The 18,925-nt window shown below is 37.2% G+C and overlaps 1 protein-coding gene and 1 non-coding gene across 2 annotated transcripts; one reads left to right on the top strand and one right to left on the bottom strand.

Annotated features, from left to right (window-relative positions):
* Window positions 1–1,413: 1,413 nt before the first annotated feature.
* LOC131752657 (FUN14 domain-containing protein 1-like) lies at window positions 1,414–1,923 on the bottom strand. Its single transcript, XM_059057191.2, has one exon. It carries the CDS (start codon window positions 1,921–1,923, stop codon window positions 1,456–1,458), a length of 468 nt encoding a protein of 155 aa, XP_058913174.1. The 3' UTR covers window positions 1,414–1,455.
* Window positions 1,924–4,531: 2,608 nt separating this feature from the next.
* On the top strand, window positions 4,532–4,638 carry LOC131754210 (U6 spliceosomal RNA). The gene has a single exon (XR_009335240.1). It is a non-coding gene; the product is annotated as a U6 spliceosomal RNA (small nuclear RNA).
* Window positions 4,639–18,925: the final 14,287 nt, after the last annotated feature.

Raw genomic sequence — 18,925 nt, 5'->3', positions numbered from 1 at the left:
ATAAGCAAAATCACTTCATATTAAGAAAGTCTGAGTTTTATTTAGCATTTTATCTGAGGCGCTGAGCGTAAAGGAAGAAAATGAAGATCAATTCCACATTCAATTTTAAGGAGTCTTGCAAAAATGAAAGCACACAAACTGTAACAATCTTGAAAGTATGAAACGCCTTATGTTTACAATACACAAGAAATACTAGAGGGACTTCCTATCAAAAGGAGATAGTCTGAGTATCTGCAAAGTCTTTCCAATCTGAAGATTCCAACACACGTTGTTCTGTTGTTTTTCCCAATTCCAACGTAGAACTCTGGACAAAACAAACAATACAAAAAGCTTTGCTAGGCCAAGGACCCTCTGAGGGAGTGTGATATCGGCCCTGAGAAACAAGTCAACTGGCCTAGTGTTGGGACCAACATAAAATACTAACTAAAAAGCTGAAAGCCTCAGCATTTACATCTCAGACTAGATCAAAGAGATGATTCTCTTTAAACTACAATTTCATGATTATATAGAAAATCACTGTTCTTCAGACAATAAATTCATACTATACTACTAAGTATTTTAAGGTGATTTTTACCTCTTTGTAAAGAAAGGGTCAAAATAACAATTAGGATTTTTTTTAATGAAAAACAATGTTCACTCGAAGTTAATAAAACGAATCAGTGACCCAACTATATGTACCCTCAAAATAATTAATTCTACCCAGGCTGCCAAGATAAACAAATGAATTACAAAATTAGAAGCTTACATACAAGAAGACATTTTTACAACTATAGACATCAAGAAAAGAGAAAGAGCTTTAGACATGTAGTATTTCCCTAGAAGAGCATTTCCCTAGAAGAGCGTTTACTACAGTAATTACATAGTAAGTAAAGTAAGAATTGCAGGAAAAAACAACCTAAAAATTGGTATTAAATTTGTTTAATATCTTTAATAATTCTATTATTTGTAAATCCTTCCATAAAAGGGCATTATAGTTTTTCAGTTTATTGCAAACATATCTTTTAAAAAAAGTCAGCCCTACTGTTGAAGCTATAATACAAATGTTTAAATTATTGGCATTATACTAAAAAGCACAATGGAGAATATCTTATTTAAATAAAATGAGGATGATACTTCACTGGGGAATATAGCCTACAGATTTTTTTCTCTCTCCATATCTACATCCAATGGTGGTGTTTTATAGGCAGATTTTAAGCAAATGCAAGTTTTTAAAAAATAATGAAAGCCATGTTTTGCTCAGGAATACTATTATACACAGATCATATAGATTGTTTTATAGCAGATACTAGTCTGCCAAATTTCAGATGGCAAAATACTAGGCAGTGAGTTTGGTACTGTCCAGCTAGTTGTTTCTTGTCATCCTGGAGAATCTGTCAATGGGTAATGTTGAGACCATCTTGTCACCACAATTTCTCTTCTCAGAGGTGACTCCACTATGGTAGAACATTCATATCTTTAAGATGCAAGGCCTAGCAAAAAGCCTCCCACAAATCCACTGGCTATCACAATGTTCTGTTTAACAAATTCTGTTGCTTCTTCTATTATATTGTTGATTTCAGGTGCTGCCTTATTTGCTCGTTTCTTAATCTGTCTTTTTGCTTTGTTTATGTCTTTTTCAACTCTCTTCCAGCCGATCGGCACATAGCCACTGTGACTGGCAATCTGAAGGAGAAGAAAGCCACCACCTCCTGCAGCTGCTGCAAGTTTTCCAACTTTCTGGAACAAAAATCCCGCACACCAGCCACTCACTCCACCCATTACAATCTGGGTGGCTACTGAGTATTTTTCTACCATAGGTCCGGAACTGTGGCCAAACACTCGATTCCACCGGTGGTGTGTTCTTGCATACTCAGTTAAATCCAACACTTCGTAAGAGTCATCATCACTTTCATATTCTTGGGGAGGGGCATTCTGGGTCTCCATGACCTACTTTTTAAAAAAATAATGCAAGCTGCTCAAAGCCAAGATAATGACTTTTAATATGAGAGTACAAGATTTTTAGTTATAGAACAAAAATGAGGGTAAGGGGCCTGAGACAACACCTAGCCCAACTTCCTTCCATCAGACCCATCTTATAGATTAGGAAATGGAGGCACCAGGAAGTTAACTGAATTACCCAAGAACATAGAAATAGTATTTACCTCTTACCTTTTATAACACTTACTCTTTATGTGATTATATTAAGGAATTATTAACTTATTAAAGTATGAAAATGGTATTGTGGCTATAGTAAAAAATCTTATTTATTGGAGATAAATACTGAAATATTTGTGGATGAAATGATATGATGGCTAATATATGCTTCAAAATAATATAGAAGTGAGTGAATGAATGAATAAGTATAGATGAAACAAGATTGGCCATGAGTTGCTAATTACTGAAGTTGAGTGATATGTGTCTAGGATTTCATCTTACTCCTCCATCTTCTTTTATATGTGTTTGAAATTTTCAATCATTAAACAATTCTTTAAATAAAAAACTCTATAGTGGATTTTGGTTTTGACTATGATAGACTAAATGGTACCTGTGGTAAACAAGCATAAAACTAGAAAAATATATGAAACAATCATTTCAAATGTTGGATAAGAGGCAGTGCAGGATTGTGATCCCTGATGGAAGGGAAACAAATGATGTAAGTCACACATCACCCTTGTTTTCTGACCGGAGATAATTTTCCTTACCATGATACAAGGATGGGGAACCCAAACAGAGCTGGTAGTCTCAGTGAGCTGAGGAAACATAGTTTAAAGTTCAAAGGTGTTGAGATGAATGGAATTTTCTCAGAAAGGAGGGAGCTTCACAAAGATACTCTAGAAATCTGCATGAAGTTCCCCTTGTAACTTCTACTGAATTCTTAGCTGATCTTGCACAGTCCAAGACTCCTGAAGGCCAAGCAGGAAACCATCACAGGGGTCCTGCAGGTTACACAGGGCTGGGAAACATGGTGTGCTAACCAGTTGAGAGGAGAGACCCCTCGTACTCAGTTGATAGCCAAGAAAGGCCACACCTTAGTACAATGGATATTCTAGCTCTAAAATAAAGACTAGATCTGCCCTAACCAAGTTAAAAACAAGATTCAAAAGTACTGTGTCAATTCACAAGTAAATTAACTGACATCAGAACAAAATTCAATATCATCTAAAAGAAAGCAATGAAATCTAGGCACTTAACAATATACTATACACAATCCAGCATAAAATTTAAAATTATCAGGTAGAAAAAGATCTCTCTGTACTTTTCATTCCATTTTTCTGTAAGCTGTTCTAAAAATACAACTGATATTGGGACACCATCAATATCAAGTGATATAGCATATGTGTAATTGGGTTTATAGGATAGAGTGAGAAATAACTCTATCCTATTAACTATCAACTCTATCCTAATAGCGCTATTATTTGGAGGAATAATGCCCGATTTTTTTCTTCAAATTTGATGGAAAATATCAGCACACAGCTCTAAGAAATACAACAAACGAGAAAGATAATCACAAAGAAAATAACACCAAGATTCATTGTAATTACATTGTTGAAAACTAATGATAAGAGAAAATATTTAAAACAGTCCAAGACGCATTACATACAGGGATCTATGATAAGAATTATGACTGACTGGTCATCAAAACCAATGCAAATCAGGAGACAATGGAATGACATTTAAAAAAATTACTAGAGGGGGAGGAAAAGGGACCCATCAACATTTATTAGCCTGTAATTGCATATCCAGCAAATATATCCTTTAAAAAGTGAAGGTGAAATAAAGACATTTTCTTACCAGGAAACCTGCACTGCAAGAAGTGTTGAAGGAAGTTTAGGATGAAGAAGGAAAATGGCATCAGGAAGAAAACTTGGATTTATACAAAGGAATAAAGAGTACATGAAATGGTAATATATAAAATAGAAAAATCTATTTTTGAGTCTGAAAACGTAATACATATCTGAAAAACCCAAATGTAGATATTTTAGGCTGTCAGTATGTCAATGGTCACCATGTCTTTCCAATTTTGTGCTTTAAAAAAATTACAGCATTGTCCTTCTGCTAAGTGAGATTACAGTGAGAAGATTGTGGTCTATAAAGAAGCAGGTTCTCACTAGACACTGAATTGACCATCACTTTGATCTTGCACGTCCAGCCTGCAGAACTGAAGGAAATACATTTCTGTTGTTTATAATAAAAAAAAAATGTACAGCTTACATTAGATTGTGAAAAAAACTGGTCATGAATATTAATACATGGCATTAAACTAGTGCAATCTCTGTTATATCATGCTTCTCTTTTTCTGATTCCTTTGGATAACTTATTAGAATATTATATTAAAATGAAGCAGAAGTATAATAGGTTTATGTTAGCATTTAAATAATATTTTGATAATAATTTCTTCCCTTTTTATAATCTCCTATTGATTTACCTACTATATCATTCTTCCCCACTCCCACCCCCAGCCAACCTGCTGAGTTCACTTTTCCTCATATGTACTTTCAGACCGATAATTAAAAAGAGGGTATAAAAATAGTGTCAAAAAAAAATCTAGAAGGTGCTCACTTCAGCAGCACATATACTAAAACTGTAATGATACAGAGAAGATTAGCATGGCCCCTGCCCAAGGATGACATGAAAATTTGTGAGGCATTCCATATTTTTCAGAGAAGACATACAGATGGCCAAAAAGCACATGAAAAGATGCTCAACATTACTAATTATTAGAGAAATGCAAATCAAAACTACAATGAGGTATCACCTCACACCAGTCAGAATGGCCATCATCAAAAAATCTACAAACAGGGGCTTCCCTGGTGGTGCAGTGGTTGAGAGTCCGCCTGCCAATGCAGGGGACACGGGTTCGTGCCCCAGTCCAGGAGGATCCCACATGACGTGGAGTGGCTGGGCCCGTGAGCCATGGTCACTGAGCCTGCGAGTCCGGAGCCTGTGCTCCGCAACGGGAAAGGCCACAACAGTGAGAGGCCCGCCTACCGCAAAAAAAAAAAAAAAAAAAAAAAAAAATATATATATATATATATATATACAAACAATATATGCTGGAGAGGGTGTGGTGAAAAGGGAATCCTCTTGAACTGTTGGTTGGAATGTAAATTGATACAGCCATTATGGAGAACAGTATGGAGGTGCCTTAAAAAATTAAAAATAGAACTACCATATAACCCAGCAATCCCACTACTGGGCATATACCCAGAGTAAACCATAATTCAAAAAGATACATGAACCCAAATGTTCACTGCAGCACTATTTACAATGGCCAGGACATGGAAGCAACCTAAATGTCTATCACAGAGGAATGGGTAAAGAAGATGTGGTACACATATACAATGGAATATTACTCAGCCATAAAAAAGAACAAAGTATGTCATTTGCAGCAACATGGATGGACCTAGAGTTGTCATACTGAGTGAACTAAGTCAGACACAGAAAGACAAATATCATGTGATATCGCTTATATGCGGAATCTCAAAAAAGGTACAATTGAACTTATTTACAAAACAGAAGTAGAGTCACAGATGTAGAAAACAAACTTATGGTTACCAGGAGATGGGTGGGGGAGGGATAAATTGGGAGACTGGGACTGATATACACACTACTGTATATAAAATAGATAACTAATAAGAACCTGTTGTATAGCAAAGGGAACTCTACTCAATACTCTGTGATGGCCTATATGGGAAAAGAATGTAAAAAAAAAAAAAAAGAGTGATTATATGTATATGTATAGATGATTCAGTTTGCTGTATACCTGAAACTAACACAACATTGTAAATCAACTATACTCCAATAAAAATTTTTTAAAAGGTAATTAAGGTAAAATAAGATCATATAGATAGGTCTAATTCAATAAGACTGGTGTCCTTGAAAGAAAAAATTAGGACATAGAGACACACAGAGAAAAAAATCATGTGAGACCCTGGGAGAAGAGGGCTATCTTCAGGCCAAGGACAGGGGCCTCAGAAGAAATCAGCCCTGCTTACACCTTGATCTTGGACTTGTAGTCTCCAGGATTGTGGGAAAACAAACTTCTGTTAAGCCATCCAGTTTGTGTACTTTGTCATGGAAGCCCTAGGAAACTAATACATCCTCTAAGAAAGAAACTAATATATCCTCTAAGAAAGAAACTAATACAAGATAGTACATCAAAAAAAAACCTAGAAGGAAGAATCATATGCATTTCTACCTAAATTCTTTCTGCAATTTGGGTTACAGGCATATATTTTTTTAATTGATGTAATTATGCTATAACTTTGTATCCCACTTTTTTATTTATTTATTTTTGTGTGAATTGTCTGTTTCTGATATCAGACTGGTATTTGCAATATCTCTTTGCAACTGAACAATCATTCACATCACAGAGGTTTATTTTTTCAACTTTCTCCCTTTTCTTGCATTTCATCCCGCAATAGTACAATCTCATCCATCCCACAGGGTCCAGTTCAGATCTTATCCTCTTTACTGAACTTTATCTGAACAACTTCTCGGATCCTCTGTAGTGTAGGATATATAGTGATATTCAATAAATACGTGTTGACTTAAAATGAAATTGAATCTGGGGCTAGTCATTTATAACTCAATAAAAATTAGTTTAATAACATTATTTTATTGGAAGTTGTGAAGGTTTGAGAAAACTGTAATGATTTAACCATTAACTTTATTTTCCTTTTTGTGTATGCAAAAGAGTATTATATGTAAAAAAAAATCTATCTAAGCCCAATTCTAAATGATTTAAAATTTTAAATTAAATGAAAGCAGTCTAATATAATTTAACTGACATGATTTTTTCATAGTGGTACAAAAATAATCGTATATTTTGTAATCTATAGCATCTTGAATTCAATAAATACACACTTGAGGTCAGATATGGTGGCAAGGAGAGTGTATATTCTGGCTACCTGGGAGGTTAGAAAGGAAGACCCAGGGAAAAGGAGAGGAGCACAGAAATGAGGAATTGGAAGACATCAAAAGCAAGTGTCAAAATGTCGTGTCAGGACAGTTCTGTATATTCCACAGAGTTAACACTGAATTACATACTCCCTTGCGTGATTCCCTCATATTCCTTGTGTGCTAGTTCTGTCTTCCCAACCAGATCATACATTCTGCAAAGCGAAATGTGGTGTAATCTTCTCCCATAGAGCTGGCAAAGCACTTGAGCTGCAAATCTCTGGTTGGTGTTTAGTGATTGTGCTTCGTTTCATTTAAGCATACACCCATCAGAAAGATATTTCTGTTTTGGACTCTAACCAGAAAATCAAATTATCCTTTTAGTTTTCCGGTCTTATGAGTTAATATGAATCAGAATCTTATCTTTACTTAAGACCACTCTGCTAACTAGACATCCCACTGACTGCACTCTCATGCTTATTTATGAATATGTGAATATCACAAAAAGAAATCAACACAACTTTGCTAATGACAATATATAAACTGATGCTAACAAAGAGGAATGGAAATATTTAAGTTTACCCCTTAATTCTCTTATGGTATATATAATGAAAAAACCTTAGTCTTCCATTCGCCTATGTAGGGAAAAACCCAGTTCTTCCTACTGTGTGTTTCTTTCCTATGTGTCTCCCTTACTAGGTCCCACAGAACACTTCACTCTGGTCACCAGCTGTGTGGAGGTTTTTCCCCTCATCAAGCAATTCTCCATGATACCAGCTGGGTGTTCTACAATCTGACTCAGTTCTGACACTGCCTACCTGGACTTCGCATCAGATCCCTCAGGTTAAGGGCTCAGTCCCACAAGATTGCCCCTCCTACCACACTTCAGATGCCAATCACTAGTAGGTCCCCAGGTTACCCACAACTTCTGTCTGAGTTTGCCTACAAATCAGAAGTTCCAGGGACCCCCTCCTCAGGTTTGATTAATTTGCTAGAGCTCACAAAACTCAGGAAAACACTTACTTACAATCACCAATTTCTTAAAGGACAGATGAACAGCCAGAGGAAGAGATACATAAGGCAAAGTCTGGGAGGGTCCCAAGCACAGGAGTTTCTGTCCCCATGGAGTTGGGGTGCATCACCCTCCCTTATAGATGTGTGTTCACCAATCTGGAAGCTCTCCACACCCCATACTTTGGGGATTGTATGGAGAATGTATTACTTAGGCATGATAGATCATTAACTCTATTTTCAGCCCTTCTTTCTTCTCAAGATATTGGAGGTGGGGCTGAAAATTCCAGGCTTCTAATCATGGCTTGGTCTTTCTGATGGCAAGCCCTCATCCAGGAGCCATTTGGGAGCCCATTCAGAGTCACATTATTAGAACAAAAGATGCTCCTAGTGGTCTTATCACTGAGGAACTTACAAGGGTTTTAGGAGCCCTGGTCCAGGAACCAGGAGCAGAGACCAATATATATTTTTTCTATTATTTCACAATATACTATACAGATTTATTGTAAAATTTTTTCAAATATTTTAAAAGATTTTTAAAAACTCAACACATAAATAGGGAAAAATAAATAAACAGGAGTCTGGTGGAAGAGAAAGTAGTACAGGTGAAGAAAGCAAAGAGAGGGCGTGATCTTAACGTCTGGTAGTAATGGATCAAGGTTGTTTGTGGATTTGCTCACTACTGACAATTGTAACCATACTAAAACATTTTGCTTTGAACAGAATGAGATTATGGAGGAAAGGTCAGTCCCCAGATTTCTCATGCACTGGAAGTAGCCTAATTTTCAATTAAACCTTGTAGGCATACTCTGACAATAACACTGTTTTCATTACTCAGCATACCTTAAAACATGCATGTGACTCAGGAAACAGATGTTATTAAAATTTTTATATTTATCTGTACTAAAAGTGTCCATCCCCTACTGGAGCTTTTTTTTTTTTTTTTTTTTTTTTTTTTTTTTTTTCTGCGGTACGCGGGCCTCTCACTGTTGTGGCCTCTCCCGTTGCGGAGCACAGGCTCCGGACGCGCAGGCTCAGCGGCTATGGCTCACGGGCCCAGCCACTCCGCGGCATGTGGGATCTTCCCGGACCAGGGCACGAACCCGTGTCCCCTGCATCGGCAGGCAGACTCTCAACCACTGCGCCACCAGGGAAGCCCCTGGAGCTTATTTTTAAGCCAATATTCTCTTCATAGTAAAATATTTTCATCAATTTATAACTTTTTCAATACAATATTTGCTCTGGAGATTTGGCAAAGGCGTGGAGGCAGATAGGGAGCTGGGAAAGAGATCTCAGAGTATTCAGGGCAGAAAAGGAAATATGTATGATGAAATGGAGGGAAGAAATGAAGCATATACTCTGTGAACCTCAATTCAAAATGTCCAAAAAGTTGATTCATCATCCACTACTACTTCAGTGGAAAGATGAAAAGAAGAGAAAAGTGGGGGAAATATTTAGAAAACTAAATTGCCAGAACCTAGAGAAACACATGGCACAGTGGAGAGAACACAGTCTATGGAATCACACCTGATCTTGAAGACCAGCTCTGCCACTAACCAGCTAATAATGACCCTAGGCAACTTAACCTCTTGGAGACTATTTTCTCATCTGCAAAATGTGTACATGTATAAGACCTATGTCATTTGGCTTCCAGGAATGTTAAAGAGTTTTCTTTTTTTTGGCCACACCGCATGCAGGATCTTAGTTCCCTGACCAGGGATCAAACCTGTGCCCCCTGTAGTGGAAGCGTGGAGTCTTAACCACTGGACCACCAAGGAAGTCCCTAAAGAGTTCTTACTGGACTCTACTAATGATCCCTTTCCTGTGACTTCAATCTCGTTATCTCTTTAGGCTCCTTTCCTCAGACATTTTTTTAGTCTCATGCTTCTCTGTGTTTTATTGTCCTTCATCTTGGATAACTTGATGCCAAATGCTGATCAGCACTTTCCCAAATGATTTTCAAGGAGTCCAAATTCCATAAATGTTAATAGAATAGGATTACTTCCCTGTGGTCAAATAAATCTAGGTAATACTAGGTTAGAAAAAAATGATCAAGGTTCTTTTAGTAAAGAATTTCTCAGTCTTTAATATACTCATGTGCATCATAAGTCTCCAAGAGAGTGCATGTGGTTTTTCACACACTTAATTGACATTATGACTCTTTTTCCTGAAGAATCATATGATGCTAGTATTACCCCCAAAACATTTTTTCGCCGTGGGAAACAATGGCTCAAACTCTCTTAACAGTTACCACATCCTTTTTTTGCCTCACTCCCTACTTTCTGGGAAATCCTAGTTTGGAGTTTCTCTCTCCAACTTTCCTCTTGCAATTGTCAACTGGGCCATAATTGGCTGAGTTAAAAAAATGTTTGTTTAGTACAAGAAGTCCTGTCAATGATCATTAACAAGGCTGGGATGAAGAAGGTTCATCTAAATGGCAAAGGCTTTAAAAGATCAACCCCCCCCCCAAAAAAAAAAAAATCAAATCTTGGCAGTAGAAAAACACAATGATAAATGTACCATTCTTGTGACAGATGCTGCTAATGAGGCCTTGCATAAGTGGGGGTGAAAGGGCACATGGGAAATCCACGCCTTCCACTCAATTTTGCTGTGAACGTAAAATTGCTCTAAAAATAAAGTCTGTTAAAAAAAATAAAAAACTGAAAAACAAATATAAGGAGCATTCTGACATTGTGAAAAGGACAGCTGGTGCTAGTAAATGTCAGATAAACAAAAATTTTTCTTTATGGTTTACTTTTAGATCATTTCAAGATTTCTATAATAACCAAGAATTTATATCATTTAATTTATACCATTTATACTATTTTATATCATTTATCTACCTCATGACAACTTAATTATCCTAGTGACAGGATTATAAGTTAATACCAGGTCATCAGTTAGAATTTTGAATTTTGTGGTCTAAATCCTGGGGAACTTGAGAGATTAGCTAGCAGAACTATTCCAAGTCTTTAAAATATGATCCTGGGATGACATGATTTTTTTTTTTTTGGTCTTTAATATTTTAAGACCAATTTTAGCTATCTTGATGTGATTTTATGATGAGTATTTTATACACATAAGCATGTTTAACATGTTACAGCTAATTCATTTCACTAACATTTGGATAAGAGAATAGAAGAATTATTCAACAACTTCCCATACCTCTTAAATAAATAGACTTTAACTAACACTCAAACTCCTGGCATTCTTTACCTCTTCTCTTGATGTCCCTATAAGCATATTCTATCTTCTCTATCTGCAGATTTCTGAGCTAGTTTTTCTGGGCAGATTTCTGGGTGAAAGATTTAACTCTACCATTGTAATAGGTGTCTTAGCTTGACAAGAAGCTGGGACCCAGACTCCCAGGACCCAGGGATTGGGAACACCTCTCTGTGTACCTGGCCTGAGCATTGTGGGGGAAGCTCACAAAGCTCCTCTCTTCTCCTAGTTCCTCTCCCTCTTTTCTTGCAACCTAGGGAGAATGAATATGGATCTGGTTTGGTCGGTTGTCAGGGCACTGTTTTGACTAAGTTTTCTAATGGGTACATTCACAGGGTTTAAAAGCCATAAGATTATGGCTCTCTTTCAACTCCTTTCTCCTCTTGGCTGGAGTCCTATGCCAGGGTCTGTTCCCACATGGTAGGAAATCTACTTATCTCCCCCTGCCCCACTCTTCTATACAGCTGGGCCAGGACTAGGCCCCAGCTGTGGCCTCCACCAGCTCCGGGCTGGGGCAAGCACACCTGTGCTATTCCTCTCTGTGGTGTCATCTGACCAGGTGCTGGCAGGTGTCCTTCGCCCAAACATTGGAGGAATATTCAAAGATACTGAGGGCCAACAAAGACTGACACGAGTCAACTCCACAGCTGACACTAGAGCCTCAGTTAATTGGAGGCCAGAGACAAGATTTGAACCCAGGCAATTTGGGTCTCAAGCCTGTATTCTTGCATACTAGAGAACTCTGCCAAGTAAGTGATCTTACCTAGGACCGTCTGCTTGGGCAGAGATGAATAGGACTGAAGAGAGGGACAACTTTATTTGTAACACTTTATGTTTTGATTAAAAATATTTGAAGCAAATATGATAAAATATTAAGTTATCCATTTGGAGTTGTGAAATGTATATAAAGGTTTTTTTCCAAAGAAAAGAAGGTGGAGGAAAGAAAGAAGAGAGGAGAAAAAGGAGAAGGATGAAAAGGGGGAGAGAAGATGGACCTCAATTTCCAGATAGAAGACAAGAAGAAATTCCTCCCAGAGGTCCTGTCTATAAACTCCATCAAGCCCTTGCACCCAGCTCAGGTGCACAGCTCCCACCTTACGGGAACTCCAGCCCAAACTCATGGTCAACAGACTTGGTTTTGAACAACTTAATTTCTCTCTGCTTTTCAACCCTGTTCATGCTTGTTCCATGATGCTTTGCCCTTAGAGCTTGTCATCTTCCTGGTTTCAACCTGGATCTTCCTGATGATGCCCTGTTCTCCTCCCTAGCAGTGCGGTCTCTGCTACTTCTGCCCAGTCCCCCCTCTGCAGCTTCTGTCTACCCAGGTGGGGCATCCACTCTTCTCCCACCTGGCTTGTTTTGGCACTGAGAGGGAGTAGGATCCAGGCACTTACCCAGGAAGAGGGACTGACTTGGGGCAGGGTTTCCCCGACACTCCCCCTTGAAGTCCCTGCAAATCAGTTGGGAGGTGCTGGCTTGGAATTAAGAATTCTCATCATTGAGGAAAATCCATTTCAGAAGAACGTAATTATGGCATATTTGAAATTGGGTTGAGTTGTATATTTGCAAACAAATGAGGTTATTAAATATTCTGAGAGAAAGGGAAATTTAGAACACCAGCGAATTTAGTATTTTCCTGTTTCAATGAAAGTAGACCTCTACTGAGGCTGATGTTATTTTGTAGTACTGAGAAAAAAAATACATATGATTTCTTATGTTTGTCATAATTGTCTTCAATTTAAGCAACAACACGGATTAAATAGGATTTCGTGGGTAAGGGTGGGGTGTTAATCACTGTTTAAAATATTCCATGGAAAATGTATTCTCAAATTCCAGAGAAGTGAATGACCAACTAATTTGCATAATGTACTTTTAAATTTTATCTTATGTTAGATGACCAGGAAAACATACAGCACAGCCCCAAGTCTCAGGAAACTTATCTCTATGTCAAAAAAGGACAAAATAGAATTTTTTTAAAGTGTTTTTGAAATGAGGTTGCTTGCTTGCCTTGGGCATTTTAAATGAAGACTACCTGGATTGAAATTAATCATGTTTCTAAGCAGCCAGTGTGTATGAACAGGGGAATGAACAACGGGTAGATGAGAAATGTTAAGTATGATCTCAGTCCAAGTAACCCTTTTAAAAAGTTGTTGTTTTCAGGCATACAAAAATAAAATAGATACTACGGCAGCTCTTTGATCCTATTTCCCTCTCTCCACCTTCAAAAGTAATCACCATCCAGAATTTGGTGTTCATCATTCCCATGCATGTTTCTACAATCCCATAACATATGTGTGTATCCATAGGCATTATATGGTATGGCTTTAACGGTTTTAAATTAGATACAAATGGTGTTATACCATATACAGTCCTCTGCAACTTTCTTTTGCCCATTCCCTTCTTTGTGCAATTAAGCCATGTTGAGGCATTTATTGTACATTCCTACTAGTACTACTAGTACTACTTCTATTGCTGTTTTTGCTATTAATAGATTTTACTTCTAGATCACATGGCCAATAAATTAGTATGAAGACATCATCATTTATTTATTCATTCTCCTGCTGATGGACATCAATGTGATTTTCACCTATTTGCCATTACAAATAATGCTGCAGTGAGCATCCTCTATGTGCCTCCTTGTGTACCTGTTCAAGAGTTTCTAGGATAGACACCTTGAAGTGAAATTGCAGCATTATAGTGAATACGCATTCTCAACTTTACTAAATTTTGCCAAATTGCTCTAAGTGATAATTCTAACTTACTCTCTCCTCTCCCACCCCAGCAGTGTTGATCCATATTGTCTCCACCCACTGGGATGGTCAGACTTTTTAATTTTTACCAATATGACAAGTGTGAAACGGTACCTCACTGTGGTTTTCATTTGCATTTCCTTGATTACTCTTAAGGTTAAACCCCCGTTCCTCCATGAATTGCCTAGCTATATTCTTTGCCATTTCTATATTGTGTTATCTTTTTTTTTCTTTTTAGGAATCATTTACATATTAAGTACCAATTCTTTGTCCATCGCCTGCACTGTAAATACCTTATCCCAGTCTGTAGTTTAACATTTCCTCCATGCTATCTTTTGTAATATGGAATTTTGAAAAAATCTAGTCAAATATTCCAATACTTCATTTATGGTTTGAACTTATTTTGTCTTTTAAAAAAATATTTTCACGCCCGAACATACAGAAATTTTCTTCAGTTTTCCTCCAAAAGAGTTAAAATTTTGCTTTGGATATCAAGGTCTAATTCAGCTTGAGTCACCTCTTGTATGTGCTGAGATGTGGCGCTCTAGTTGTATTTTTCCTCGTGTAGTTAAGTATTTTCCCCAGAACCATTTCTCACATAGTCCATCTTTCTCCAGCTGATATGTATGGACATATCTTTTATTTATTTAGCAAGTTTTCTTACCTGCATGGGTCTGTTCCTGGACTCTCTAATCTGTTCCATATTCCATTTGTCTACCGCTATACTTACATCACACTGTTTTAATTACTTAACGTCATTACAATTTTGATATCTGATAAGGCATATCTCCCTGCTTATTTGTCTTAATTTCTCTTGGCCATTTGTTCCTTTGTATCAAATTTAGAGTCAGCTTATTAAATTCTACAAAAATGGAATTTTTATTGTATTAACATTTATTAATTCAAGATTTGTTGTATTAACATTATTAACTTGGTAAAAATAAACTTTTTCTATTAATCTACCTATTTGCAAAATAATAATAAACCTTTCCATTTATTTAGGTCTTCTTTAACATCTACACCTCAAAGATCTGGTACATATTTTGTGATATTTGCTTCTCAGTGCTTTCTGTTTCTTATCGGTCTTAAAAATGATATTTTTATTTTAAAAAACTACATTGACCTAACTTATTGGTGTAAAAGAATGTAACTGAATTTTTTTAAATAAAATTTATTCATTTATTTATTTATTTTTGGCCACGTTGGGTCGTTGTGTCTTCGTTGCTGCACACGGGCTTTCTCTAGTTGCAGCGAGCGGGGGCTACTCTTCGTTGCTGTGTGTGGGCTTCTCATTGCAGTGGCTTCTCTTGTGGAGCATGGTCTCTAGGCACGTGGCCTTCAGTAGTTGTAGCATGCAGGCTCAGTAGTTGTGGCTCGAGGGCTCTAGAGTGCAGGCTCTGCAGTTGTGGCACATGGGCTTAGTTGCTCGGTGCATACGAGATCTTCCTGGACCAGGGATCCAACACATGTACCCTGAACTGGCAGGCAGATTCTTAACCACTGCACCACTAGGGAAGTCTCTGTAACTGATTTTTGTACAAGGATCACTTATCAAGTAATCTTGATGAATTCCAATAATGTGTCTGTCATTTCTCTTGGATTCTCTTTGTACAGAATTGTTTAATCAGCCATTAATGACAGTTTTTTTTTCATATCTTTTTATTTCTTATATGTTTTATTTGATCAATTGATCGATTGATTGATTGACTTATTGCAGTGGCCAGGATATCTGCTACTATGGCAACAAAATAAAGGTAATGTGATAATCCCTGTTTTTTTGTTTATTGAGCTAAAAAAAGAAATGTGTCTAACTTTTCTCCATTTAGAAAGAAGATTACCATTAGTTTTTAGTATATAGACTTCATGAAATTAGGGAAGCTCTCATTTACTCCTTCTTTCCTTAGAGTTTATTTATTTTCTTATTTATTTTAGGTGTTGAATTTTATCAAGTGTTTTTTCTATAACTATTGAAATAAACGTGATTTTTTTCTCTTTTACTGCATTGAAGTAATGAATTACTTTAATAGATTTCTCAGATGTTAGACCATTCCTGCATTCTTGGGAGACGCTACTTTAACCTAATATATTTCAGTATACGGTTGGGTTTGATTAACCAATAGTTTACTTATGATTTCTTATGAAAATGGGCCTGTAACTTTCTTTGCTTTTCATTTCCTTATGCAATTTTGAAAACAAGTGTAAACCAGCCTCATGAAAAGAGTTGGGGTATGTTTTTTGAAACAACTTGCACTAAACAGCATTATCTTGCTGTTTATCTATACCTCTATCTATATCTATACCTATGCAACTGTTTAAGCCTGGAGCTTTTAGGGTGACTGGGGGAGATCTCTGATGACTATAATTGTAGTTACTTTAATGATTACTGGCCTGTTCAAGTTATTTTTTGTGACAATATTAGCTTTCTATTTTTCTCAGAAATTCACTTTTATAAATTTCAGATTTATTAGCATATAGCTGTTAAAAAAAATTCTTTGTCATATGAATGCTACAAAGGAGGCCGGGAAATTCAGTTTTTATTCTGGGTAATCATGTGTCCAGCTAAAAACTGGGTATTCTTTTTTCAACTTATGAAAAAACAAATATTTGTAGACAATTTGCAGTCATTTCCACAGCTGCCTTGATTAGCAACATGCTCCTGGCTGATGCCAGGGCCTTAGCTTGTGCTTTCCCGGCAGGTCTAAGGGGCAAGAATGAGGGCAGACCTCAGTGCCTGTGGTGCCCGGATTGAAAGTACCACTCCTGTTTTTTCTCTTCATCAGGCAACGGGGCCCCTCAGTAATCCCTACTTATCTCTTCTACCCAGAGGCTGTTGTATTTAAAAGTTCCCCCTTGTTATACTCTCCTGGGCCTCTGGGAATGGAGGGAGAGGAGGGACATTCAGGGAGTTGGATGTCTGCCTGCATATGACCAGCATTCCGTCCTTACCTCCCTCTTACCAGGCTATATTCCCCTTATGGCTTCCCATGAGGCTTTCACTCAAATTTTCCCTTTATTTTTTTACTTTTTTTCATCTCCATATACCTCCCTATCCCTCTGGGGTCCCTTCAGGGGTAGGTTTGCAGGAGGAGGCCAGCAGCCTGAGCTAGTCTCCTACTTGTCAAGAACCAGAAGTGCCTTGTTTGTGTTCTAATTTGGGGGGCCTGGAGGCCTCAGAGGAAGTTATTTATGTCCCTCTGTGGGGAGAGGTACATGATGTTATCAAAGATGTTTCCCATCCCAAAAGGAAATGAGAATTCAACCAGTGGCTACCAAGGGAGGTATAAAACCTGAGATGCAGTTTCTGAGAAGAGCCTGGACCCAGGCTGCTTCTCCTGCAGGCTGAGCCCCAATGTTGCAGGACTGGTTAGAATTTTCTGATGAGTTTGGGGGGGCCTCAAGAACAGAGTTTTGTACTTCCCTTCCCTGGGTAAACTGAGAGAAGGGCCCTAGAGGAACCCCAAGTCCAGCCTGACTCAAGGCAATGAATTAGCAATGCTGAGTGTGGTGTCCATGTAAGTAGCCCTGACAGCAACCACAAAGAGGCCCATGCACACCTGGGTGGCACAGAAGAGCCTCTGGAATTGGTATTTGCCCTGAAGAACACAGAGCTGAGAAGGAGGAGGGCTCATAACTGTGACAAAGAGGAAGCAGTGTGCGTGGAACTTGCTAACTGCAAGCCAAGATGGAGTTGCAGACATCAGCAAGGGAGCCAGGTGGACACAGGACAAGGTCAAGCCCAGAGAGAGGACACCAGTGAGGGCAGAGGCTGGCCTGCTCACAGGCATCCCTCCCTCACGGTCAGGACATGGCACAGCCCCTGGAGTCTCAGGCTACCCCGAGGAAGAAGGAAGTTGGAGAATGTTAAATGAACAGAGCAATTAGACAAAACTGATTGTTTTAAACTGGAAGAACTAAATTAAATTGAATTGGCAAGTTTAAGTTTTCTACCATTAGCAAAAACTGAATTGAGCCTACTTATGGAGATATAAGGAAAGCTCCCCCACTTCAGTTTTTTTGTACACCCAAACTGAAATAATGAATATCATACCTGAGACAACCCTCACTTTGATTTTTATCTTATTAGTTTAAACCTTTCATTTTTTTACCATTTAAACCTTCTCATTCTATATGTTTTGCTCAGTTTATTGCTCACTAAATATTATTTCCTTTTTAAGTTTTTCTGCCTTTCCCCCATGTCTTCTATTTTATTATTGATTCATTTTATTTTCCCATTTATTATTTATTAAAATCTCACTTTATTATGTTTTTAGAGTTACATATATTTGCAATGAGTAGCAAATACTATATAGATCTATAAGGTAATATCTTCAACCCACTAATGTAACACTTAAAAAAATTAAATAGTGTAAAAATATTTAAAATGGAAGACAAGCCAGGCAATTTAAGATAGATCTGTAAAAGCTTAACTAGCAAATAAAATAGTTTGACCCTTTATATTTTTATAGCTAACCTTAAATATCCAATATAAAATTTAAAGTAGAGCAGTAGCACTTGATATCTGAAAGTTAATTAATATATATTTATATGTAAAGCATTTTTTGGAAAAGAGAGTATTTGTTGTGATTTAAAATTTATATATTAGAGTTGTTTTTTTTTTTTTTTTACTTTGCAAAATACCAGATCAGTGAGGTCACAGTCAACTGGTTAGTTAGTCACAATAAGTTGGTGAGTGAGGACAGCCTCCTATGGCAAACATAGCTGACAACTTTATGTGAACAAACCCAGTTTGCTAGAGCCTGACTTCCAACAGGTGTGTTATCAAACATTCATCTCTCAAGTCTTTGAAACTATCATCACAAACTTTCAATATTAAAGGAAGCTCTTTGTTGTCTTAGTAAACAGATTTAGATGAACCTGCAAATTCATGATAAGAAGCAGAGTAATTATATATTTAACCTACATTTCATAGCAAATCATACTATAAATATTTACTCACCATCTATCTTGTCTATCTAAATAAAGGCTAATTGTTAATCCAGTGCTTTCAATGGTTTCAATTTACAAAAGCATTTATATCAATGGTATCTTAAAGTTTTCCTACA

This window comes from Kogia breviceps, chromosome 3 (assembly GCF_026419965.1).
Source record: "Kogia breviceps isolate mKogBre1 chromosome 3, mKogBre1 haplotype 1, whole genome shotgun sequence".
NCBI lineage: Eukaryota > Metazoa > Chordata > Mammalia > Artiodactyla > Physeteridae > Kogia > Kogia breviceps.
This window is presented reverse-complemented; position numbering and strand designations above follow the sequence as displayed.

What these genes read in the sequence shown, in the direction of transcription:
- LOC131752657 (XM_059057191.2), bottom strand. Translation starts at nt 1,923, where the DNA reads ATGGAGACCCAGAATGCCCCTCCCCAAGAATATGAAAGTGATGATGAC.